The sequence below is a fragment of the Oncorhynchus kisutch genome, unplaced genomic scaffold (assembly GCF_002021735.2).
Source record: "Oncorhynchus kisutch isolate 150728-3 unplaced genomic scaffold, Okis_V2 Okis02a-Okis13b_hom, whole genome shotgun sequence".
NCBI lineage: Eukaryota > Metazoa > Chordata > Actinopteri > Salmoniformes > Salmonidae > Oncorhynchus > Oncorhynchus kisutch.
Window position 1 is genome coordinate 4,050,679 of NW_022261979.1, and position 10,733 is coordinate 4,061,411.

Below are 10,733 nucleotides of genomic sequence, written 5' to 3' on the forward strand. Positions count from 1 at the left end.
TTCTAATGATCAATTAGCCTTTTAAAATGATAAACATGGATTAGCTAACACAACGTGCCATTGGAACACAGGAGTGATGGTTGATGATAATGGGCCTATGTAGATATTACATAAAAAATCATCCGTTTCCAGCTACAATAGTCATTTACAACATTAACAATGTCTACACTGTATTTCTGATCAATTTGATGTTATTTTAATGGGAAAAAACAAGGACATTTCTAAGTGATGCCAAACTTTTGTGTGTGTGTGTGTGTGTGTGTGTGTACATACACACTCTGTCAAAAGTAGTGCACTATAAAGGGAATTGGGTGTCATTTGGGACACAGCCTTGCTCTTGCAGCTTGTGTAACTTCTATGTTACAAGCATGTTAAACAACAGGTGTGGCTGACTAGCTGAGGCTTTGCATTACTCACGTTGTTCAGACCCACATCTGACCCTCTCTCTGTCCTGGGGCCATTTACATCCCTCTCGTTGTTCAGACCCACATCTGACCCTCTCTCTGTCCTGGGGCCATTTACATCCCTCATGTTGTTCAGACCCACATCTGACCCTCTCTCTGTCCTGGGGCCATTTACATCCCTCTCGTTGTTCAGACCCACATCTGACCCTCTCTCTGTCCTCGGACCATTTACATCCCTCATGTTATCCAGACCCACATCTGACCCTCTCTCTGTCCTGGGGCCATTTTACATCCCTCATGTTATCCAGACCCCCCACTGACCCTCTCTCTGTCCTGGGGCCATTTACATCCCTCACGTTATCCAGCCACATCTGACCCTCTCTCTGTCCTAGGGCCATTTACATCCCTCGCGTTGTTCAGACCCACATCTGACCCTCTCTCTGTCCTGGGGCCATTTACATCCCTCATGTTGTTCAGACCCACATCTGACCCTCTCTCTGTCCTGGGGCCATTTACATCCCTCATGTTATCCAGACCCACATCTGACCCTCTCTCTGTCCTGGGGCCATTTACACCCCACATGTTGTTCAGACCCACATCTGACCCTCTCTCTGTCCTGGGGCCATTTACATCCCTCACGTTATCCAGACCCACATCTGACCCTCTCTCTGTCCTGGGGCCATTTACATCCCTCACGTTGTTCAGATCCATATCTGACCCTCTCTCTGTCCTGGGGCCATTTACATCCCTCATGTTATCCAGACCCACATCTGACCCTCTCTCTGTCCTGGGGCCATTTACATCCCTCATGTTGTTCAGACCCACATCTGACCCTCTCTCTGTCCTGGGGCCATTTACATCCCTCACGTTATCCAGACCCACATCTGACCCTCTCTCTGTCCTGGGGCCATTTACACCCCACATGTTGTTCAGACCCACATCTGACCCTCTCTCTGTCCTGGGGCCATTTACATCCCTCACGTTATCCACACCCACATCTGACCCTCTCTCTGTCCTGGGGCCATTTACATCCCTCACGTTGTTCAGACTCACATCTGACCCTCTCTCTGTCCTGGGGCCATTTACATCCCTCTTGTTGTTCAGACCCACATCTGACCCTCTCTCTGTCCTCGGACCATTTACATCCCTCATGTTATCCAGACCCACATCTGACCCTCTCTCTGTCCTGGGGCCATTTTACATCCCTCATGTTATCCAGACCCCCCACTGACCCTCTCTCTGTCCTGGGGCCATTTACATCCCTCACGTTATCCAGCCACATCTGACCCTCTCTCTGTCCTGGGGCCATTTACATCCCTCGCGTTGTTCAGACCCACATCTGACCCTCTCTCTGTCCTGGGGCCATTTACATCCCTCATGTTGTTCAGACCCACATCTGACCCTCTCTCTGTCCTGGGGCCATTTACATCCCTCATGTTATCCAGACCCACATCTGACCATCTCTCTGTCCTGGGGCCATTTACACCCCACATGTTGTTCAGACCCACATCTGACCCTCTCTCTGTCCTGGGGCCATTTACATCCCTCACGTTATCCACACCCACATCTGACCCTCTCTCTGTCCTGGGGCCATTTACATCCCTCGCGTTGTTCAGACCCACATCTGACCCTCTCTCTGTCCTGGGGCCATTTACATCCCTCTCGTTGTTCAGACCCACATCTGACCCTCTCTCTGTCCTCGGACCATTTACATCCCTCATGTTATCCAGACCCACATCTGACCCTCTCTCTGTCCTGGGGCCATTTACATAGTCTCAGAGTAGAAGTGCTGATCTGGGATCAGGTCCCCCATGTTCATGTGATGTCAATCATTAGGATTTATCTCTCTCTCTCTTTATCTCTCCCAACAGAGGAGGACATGTCTGCTCCTCCCTTGCCCACACCTCCAAAGCCCAAGGTGGAACCACCCACGCCACACAGCAAACCCACCCCACCCACTACAGCTGCAGGTAAGTGGAGAGAGAGACCTGCCTGCACCCCCCACCTCTCATCCTTTAACCTCACCAAACACAGACTTCAGAGTGGTTCAGATCTTTGCAGAATCAAGAAGCAGATGCCAGTTTAGAGAGAAGGCCTTCTGAGACACACTGTGAAAGGGAAGTCATGATGACATGGAGAGGAAGTCCCTGTGAAAAAGCAACTCGGAGGCATTTCACACTGTTCTTGAAATAAACACATTTCAGTTAGATCTTACTAGTTCTGCATTTAACCACAAGCCTTTGCATAATGTCAGTACAAACAAACTGAAAGCTACATTTAACCACTCACACAAGAAATGTTCTGAGTGTTGTGTTACCATGTATACAAGCTATAGAGGCTCAATCCCCTGTACATTTCACAGGGGAAAACAGAGAAGTTTAGTTTATTCATTAGATCATAAAAAAAACAAGCCCACATAAATCTTGAAAATCCATACATGCACATTAGTAAAATCCTGGAGGATAACACAGTCTGGGACTTATTTCCATTGTGGTCCTCCTGAGAAAAGATGGCTGGGCAACATCCAACAGGTTGAATACCATATGACAGGAAGATAAAACACAGAAGAAGAACATCTATGTTATCATTGCAGTTGTATCGTAAGGTACAGTCAAATGTCATTTTTACAGCTGCCCAGAGAGGACCTGGTCTTTATGAGCAGAGGCAACACATTCCACTCTGAGGCTCCAGTTATACCACAGAGTCTCTTTCCCAGCATTACTCCTGAACCTTTATAAGCACACATCAGCAACACCTGATCTGGTGCTGTGATTGTGTGCATCTCTAACATGGGGAAAGTTATCAGTCAGATATCTGGGCACAGAACATAGAGGAGTAGAGGGCGACAGGGAGGGAGAGATGACTAGTCTATTGTTCTGTCAGAGGAAGACCTCTTGTTAGCTCTCTACCACCTCAGAGAGGGCGACAGGGAGGGAGAGATGACTAGTCTATTGTTCTGTCAGAGGAAGACCTCTTGTTAGCTCTCTACCACCTCAGAGAGGGCGACAGGGAGGGAGAGATGACTAGTTTATTGTTCTGTCAGAGGAAGACCTCTTGTTAGCTCTCTACCACCTGAGTAGGTTACACACCATGACATCACAAAAACCACCCATGTACTGTAGAGACTGGGGGACATTTTGATTGATCCATCTCTCCTATAATCTCTCTCTCTGTCTATCTAGTGAATAAGATCACAGACTACCAGAACTACTATCAGGGGATATGGGACTGTACAGGAGATCAACCAGATGAACTGTCCTTCAGGCGGGGAGACGCCATCTACATCCTCAGCAAGGTCGGTCTGGGCTGTAGGAACCAACCCTCCTCATCCTCACTCTCACCTCCAGACAGGGATCATCAGCAGTCCCTAGAGGTTTAGGATGATCTCCTTTTCACAGGCTTACGGCTGCTCGAGGCGGGTCCTGCTCGACCCGGGTCCTGCTCGACCCGGGTCCTGCTCGACCCGGGTCCTGCTCGACCCGGGTCCTGCTCGACCCGGGTCCTGCTCGTTGTGAAGAGCTATATACACACATGATGCACTTATTCAATCATTCATATCTTCCACAATGGCTTGACATGTTCCATGACATAGCAAATAGTTTGCAGCTGATAAGCATGAATAACATAAGAGTTAAAACATGTTATATTACCTAGTTATCTTCTCCTTAGAAGACAGTTGGTTTGCCTTCTTATGCCAAGTGTTACTAGATTGTGTGGTATTTCTAAAGGTCTCTATGAATGGCTGCACCAGACCAGACAGACCACCTAAAGTGGTCAGTTATTGCTGGACTCTCTGAGGAGTAGACATTTCATATCCTGACTGGCAGCGGCTGGCCTGTAGCCTGTAGCCCGTAGCCTGAACGGCAGGCTGAGGTGGGCCTGGGTCTGGGCACTCTGTCTGTCTGTGTCCCAAATGGCACCTTATTATCTACATGTGCACTACTTTTGACCAGGACCCATAGGACACTACTGATCCATAGGGCTTTGGTGACAAGCAGTGTACTATGTAGGGAATAAGGTGCCTTAAAGGATGCAGCCTCTCTCTCTCTCTCTCTGGCCTCTGTGTGATGGGGATTAGTTGTGTCACAATGGAAAGGTTTTTAGTGTTCTTGGCTAGGTGTCCCTCTCACCTAGCCAGGCATGGCCTTAATGGGGATGTGTGTTCTCAGGAAATGGCAGGTGGAGTCCTCCACTCCATTCAGACCAGGTGAGGACATGTGGTGGGAGCCCAATTTCCGAGGCTTGTCAGCTAGCGAGGTGTAGGAGGGGTGTTTGTGTGCCAGGTGTGGGGAATTAAAGAGCGATTGTGTGGAGTGGCCTAAAATATGAATCCATTAATGGATTAAACAATGTTACATTGTTGATGTGTAATCAGCCATTTTAAATCATCTCTCCAATATGTTGTAATTGAAGGCTGTGTAACCCACTACATAGTTTGTACCTCCATCATCCATTCACTTTCTTAGTGATTTAATGACGGATGTATTTGCGGAGCGTCACTGGCCAAAATAATTTAACTTTGCAGTGTTTCACATCAGTCTCTTGTTGTGGTGAATACAATGCAGTAGTCAATGGGGAAGGTCCTCATGCGTTCAGTCTGGAGGGCTGGAAGAAATATATACAGAGTTTCTACTGAGACTCAATGAAAGTGCTGTTTTTATGATCAAGCCTGCCATCTAGTGGTTGATATAAGAACTGTCAGCTTCAGTTTCTGAAAACGACTGACCGCCTTTCTTTACCAACCGTGCAGTTTATTACTGTCTAATGATTTATTATCTATTCATCCATGTTATCATTCTATGGCCAAAGTGTTTAATTCTACCTGAAAGGGTGAATGATCAGAGATGCTGTGCAATGCCAATGTGCAGAGTAGACAAACACGTCAACACAACACAACACAGCTTCTTTTCCTGTATCGAAGAGAAGCAGGAATCACGTGGTCCTTTCATTGGGTTTAGTGTGCAGACTGAAAGAGCCTTCAGTTGACCTGGAACCTTGGTGTTGGGGGTTGTGGTCTGCTGGGAGGGAATGACCATAAAACCTGTCTGGACGCTCACACAGACCAGCTGCATCAGGAGGAGGAGGAAGGGCTGCACACACACACACACACACACACACACACATCCTCCCACTATCCAGAGACCAGGAATAGCCTGAGCGAACAGTGCCCCCCCCCCCCCCCCCCCCCCAGCTGCCAGACCCCCCAGAGTGTTAGAGGGTGTTGTGTCAGGCTATCTAACCTAAAGTAGCCTGCTGCACAACTTGTGTGTGTGTACTTGTGTGCTCATATGTTGTCACAGTTTGGGGTCTGTGCTCCCTCCTTCCTCATAAGTCCCATATACCTCCAGTGTATTAGTGACTGAGGCCCAGCTTCCAGCCCGCAACACTCACTCAGGCAGCCATGACTTACCTAGCAGCAGACAACACTGGGCTGGTCCTGACACCACACTGAGGTGTGGCTGACTTCTACAACAGACACAGGAAGCTCACACACACAGAACCCTGTATCACTCCCAGGGGGCTTGGGACCAAATGTCAATTCCATCATGTCACACATTAACAAGACGATTGTGACATTCACATAATGGCATAAACTGATGTGTTTCAGTGTATAGTTAATTAGATGAGGTAATTTGCTTCCGCTCTCTGCATGGCATCGTCTTCGGACAGTTTTTCCTCTTATGTGGCTTTAGCTCTGGTCCAGGGCGTCACATGACTGGCATAGCTCTGGTCCAGGGTGTTACATATGGCTGGCATAGCTCTGGTCCAGGGTGTTACATATGGCCAGGATAGCTCTGGTCCAGGGTGTTACATATGGCCCGGATAGCTCTGGTCCAGGGTGTTACATATGGCCCGGATAGCTCTGGTCCAGGGTGCTACATATGGCTGGCATAGCTCTGGTCCAGGGTGTTACATATGGCCGGCATAGCTCTGGTCCAGGGTGTTACATATGGCTGGCATAGCTCTGGTCCAGGGTGTTACATATGGCTGGCATAGCTCTGGTCCAGGGTGTTACATATGGCTGGCATAGCTCTGGTCCAGGGTGTTACATATGGCTGGCATAGCTCTGGTCCAGGGTGTTACATATGGCAGGTGTAGCTCTGGACCAGGGTGTTACATATGGCAGGTGTAGCTCTGGTCCAGGGTGTTACATATGGCTAGTATTGCCGTGGACCAGCACTAACATGGCGTCATATACACCTCTATCATCAGACTGCCCTTCATCATGCCTGACCTGAGGTCCTTAACATGGACACGTTACCAGCATCCACTAGTCTGTATTATGTGAACATGCCAGGAGTATCACCCTGACTGGGAGAAATTCTGGGCCCTACATGGGAGGGATAGTCTCTCAGCCCCCCAGCCCCAGTGTCTGTCAGCCCCAGGGAAGACTTTCATATGAGGTCAGGCTCCTAGGAACTGAGAAAAAAGAAGCGAGGGGGGAGAGAGGCTGCTGCTGTATGGGGCACCAGCCACACGCTCCTCTGCTGCCTAACTCTGGTGATGGTTCTCCAGCGTGGTGTGTAACCGGGCCTGAGGCCTAAGAATGTTTATTAGCTCAAGATGCATCTCCTCTGTTTGATCTGTTTTCTCTCTCGCTTTCTCTCTCTCTGTTTTCTCTCCTCTCGCTCTGTTTTCTCTCTCTACTTCACTCTGTTCTCTCCACTTCACTCTGTTCTCTCTACTTCACTCTGTTCTCTCCACTTCACTTTGTTCTCTCTACTTCACTCTGTTCTCTCTACTTCACCCTGTTCTCTCTTTCTTCTCTCTACTTCACCCTGTTCAATCTCCCTGTTCTCTCTACTTCACTGTTTTCTCTCTTTCTGTTCTCTCTACTTCACCCTGTTCTCTCTCTCTGTTCTCTCTACTTCACCCTGTTCAATCTCCCTGTTCTCTCTACTTCACTGTTTTCTCTCTTTCTGTTCTCTCTACTTCACTCTGTTCTCTCTACTTCACTCTGTTCTCTCTCCCTGTTCTCTCTACTTCACTCTGTTCTCTCTCCCTGTTCTCTCTACTTCACTCTGTTCTCTCTCCCTGTTCTCTCTACTTCACTCTGTTCTCTCTCCCTGTTCTCTCTACTTCACTCTGTTCTCTCTCCCTGTTCTCTCTACTTCACTCTGTTCTCTCCCTGTTCTCTCTACTTCACTCTGTTCTCTCTCCCTGTTCTCTCTACTTCACTCTGTTCTCTCTCCCTGTTCTCTACTTCACTCTGTTCTCTCTCCCTGTTCTCTCTACTTCACCCTGTTCTCTCTCTCTGTTCTCTCTACTTCACCCTGTTCTCTCTACTTCACCCTGTTCTCGCTCTCTTCTCTCTACTTCACCCTGTTCAATCTCCCTGTTCTCTCTACTTCACTGTTTTCTCTCTTTCTGTTCTCTCTACTTCACCCTGTTCTCTCTCTCTGTTCTCTCTACTTCACCCTGTTCAATCTCCCTGTTCTCTCTACTTCACTGTTTTCTCTCTTTCTGTTCTCTCTACTTCACTCTGTTCTCTCTACTTCACTCTGTTCTCTCTCCCTGTTCTCTCTACTTCACTCTGTTCTCTCTCCCTGTTCTCTCTACTTCACTCTGTTCTCTCTCCCTGTTCTCTCTACTTCACTCTGTTCTCTCTCCCTGTTCTCTCTACTTCACTCTGTTCTCTCCCTGTTCTCTCTACTTCACTCTGTTCTCTCTCCCTGTTCTCTCTACTTCACTCTGTTCTCTCTCCCTGTTCTCTACTTCACTCTGTTCTCTCTCCCTGTTCTCTCTACTTCACCCTGTTCTCTCTCTCTGTTCTCTCTACTTCACCCTGTTCTCTCTACTTCACCCTGTTCTCGCTCTCTTCTCTCTACTTCACCCTGTTCAATCTCCCTGTTCTCTCTACTTCACTGTTTTCTCTCTTTCTGTTCTCTCTACTTCACCCTGTTCTCTCTCTGTTCTCTCTACTTCACACTGTTTTCTCTCTTTCTGTTCTCTCTACTTCACTGTTTTCTCTCTTTCTGTTCTCTCTACTTCACTTTGTTTTCTCTCCCTGTTCTCTCTACTTCACTTTGTTTTCTCTACTTCACCCTGTTTTCTCTCCCTCACCCTGTTCTCTCTCCCTGTTCTCTCTCCCTGTTTTCTCTCCTTCACTCTGTTTTCTCTCCTTCACTCTGTTTTCTCTCCTTCACTCTGTTCTCTCTCCTTCACTCTGTTCTCTCTCCTTCACTCTGTTCTCTCTGTTCTCCCCTCTATCAGGAGTACCAGAACTATGGTTGGTGGATCGGGGAAATGAAGGGGTCTGTTGGCATCGTTCCTAAAGAGTACCTCATGGAGTTGTATGCCATTTAAAGGCCTCAGTAGGTATTAGATCATGCAACTCAGTCATGGGTGAAATAACTATTGGATTGTTCCAGCAACACTAATGTGTGGTGTTCTTGTGTTCTGTTTCAGGGCATCTAAATCCAATCATCTTCCATGTGAGATGCATGGAAACAGACCATATCTGAAGAGGACACTGAACTAAGCAGCAAAGCCAACTGTCTGTAGCAAAATGAAAAATATCAGATGCATGTCGTGTCCATCTTGATCTCACTAAGCTCTTTAAGGGGTTGTCTCGGCAGATTGAGTTCAGTAAACTGCTTTTGTTTAATTTATTATCGCTTTTGATACAGAGTCTTTGTATTGTGAACTGTCTAGAATGACTCGTTTATGGAGTCTTTGCATTGTGAACTGTCTAGAATGAATCGCTTATGGAGTCTTTGTATTGTGAACTGTCTAGAATGACTCGCTTATGGAGTCTTTGCATTGTGAACTGTCTAGAATGAATCGCTTATGGAGTCTTTGTATTGTGAACTGTCTAGAATGACTCGCTTATGGAGTCTTTGTATTGTGAACTGTCTAGAATGACTCGCTTATGGAGTCTTTGTATTGTGAACTGTCTAGAAGGAGTCATTTATGGAGTCTTTGTATTGTGAACTGTCTAGAAGGAGTCATTTATGGAGTCTTTGTATTGTGAACTGTCTAGAAGGAGTCATTTATGGAGTCTTTATATTGTGAACTGTCTAGAAGGAGTCATTTATGGAGTCTTTATATTGTGAACTGTCTAGAAGGAGTCATTTATGGAGTCTTTATATTGTGAACTGTCTAGAATGAATCGCTTATGGATTCTTTGTATTGTGAACTGTCTAGAATGACTCGCTTATGGAGTCTTTGTATTGTGAACTGTCTAGAATGAATCGCTTATGGAGTCTTTGTATTGTGAACTGTCTAGAATGAATCGCTTATGGAGTCTTTGTATTGTGAACTGTCTAGAATGAATCGCTTATGGAGTCTTTGTATTGTGAACTGTCTAGAATGAATCGCTTATGGAGTCTTTGGTGAGAAATACATGTGTATATTAGAGGTCAGGCATATTTCATAAATACTTGATACTGCTCCAGGTTGTTCGTTTGTTTTGTTTGCATGCCATTCTATGCAGAGTTGGATCACATTGCCTCTACTAGACACTTATCTCAGGTCAGTTTTCCATTTACCCCCTTATGACCCGCTGAGGATTGGGTGATAGCAAGCTGATCCAAGGTCAGTGCTTGGGGTGGGGCTCTTCTACCCAGTGTATTCTGCTGTGCAGTATGAAAAACCAACCACCAGGTGGCATCAGAGTCCCTGTCTGCAGTAATTCCAACAGCTCAACTGGTCCAGCTTTCCCCCACTGATGATGTCACAACCTGTGTTCCTGCACAGAGATGACCATGGAATTAGAACTCACTGCAATATCATCTCTATGGGCTACACTCTGGCATGCATTTGATGTGGGTGGTATTGTTATTTATATATATAGTTATAAAAGTGAGCTTGTCTGTAAGATAAACAGTATTCTACCTCATTACATTCATTTAATTGATTTAGAGAGAAAAAATCATCTGGTTTCCCAGACTCAAATTAAGATCAACCCTGGACTAAAAAGCATGTTCCATGAAATAGCGTTTCAGTCTTTGATTAGGCTTTACTCTGAGAAACCAGTCCTAGGATTCCCTTGGTTCATTTAGGCTGTGTTTATACAGGCAGACAAATTCTGATCTTTTGACAATAATTTGTATTTTTTTTCCAATCGGATCAGATATTTCGCCAATAATTGGGCAAAACAATCTGAATTGGACTGCCTGTGTAAACCCACTCTTAGCCTTTTCACACACTGGTAAATCGTCTGTATTTTCTGAAGAGGTGGGATAATTAATTTCCCAATGAGTCAAGTTGGCCTGCTTTAGGCTACTGGACCATATCATTAAGGAACAGCCTCGCTACGCTGCTGCTGATTCAGAGAAATGTCTGTCTGTTGAAGTGAATAGACTTAATTAAAAATCTCAGTCTCAA

The 10,733-nt window shown here is 46.4% G+C and overlaps 1 protein-coding gene across 3 annotated transcripts in view; it reads left to right on the forward strand.

Moving 5' to 3' along the window:
* Positions 1-9,799, forward strand: part of skap2 (src kinase associated phosphoprotein 2) — a 19,674-nt gene extending 9,875 nt beyond the window's left edge. The window contains exons 10-13 of one of the 3 annotated variants that reach the window (XM_020472427.2): positions 2,276-2,374; positions 3,587-3,699; positions 8,619-8,719; positions 8,814-9,799. In XM_020472427.2, the coding sequence (XP_020328016.2) occupies positions 2,276-2,374; positions 3,587-3,699; positions 8,619-8,711 (305 nt within the window). In that variant the 3' untranslated portion in view covers positions 8,712-8,719; positions 8,814-9,799. Of the gene's footprint in view, positions 1-2,275; positions 2,375-3,586; positions 3,700-8,618; positions 8,724-8,813 lie in introns of all 3 variants that reach the window. The other 2 variants (XM_031811728.1, XM_031811729.1) reach the window with 2 other exon arrangements.
* Positions 9,800-10,733: the final 934 nt, after the last annotated feature.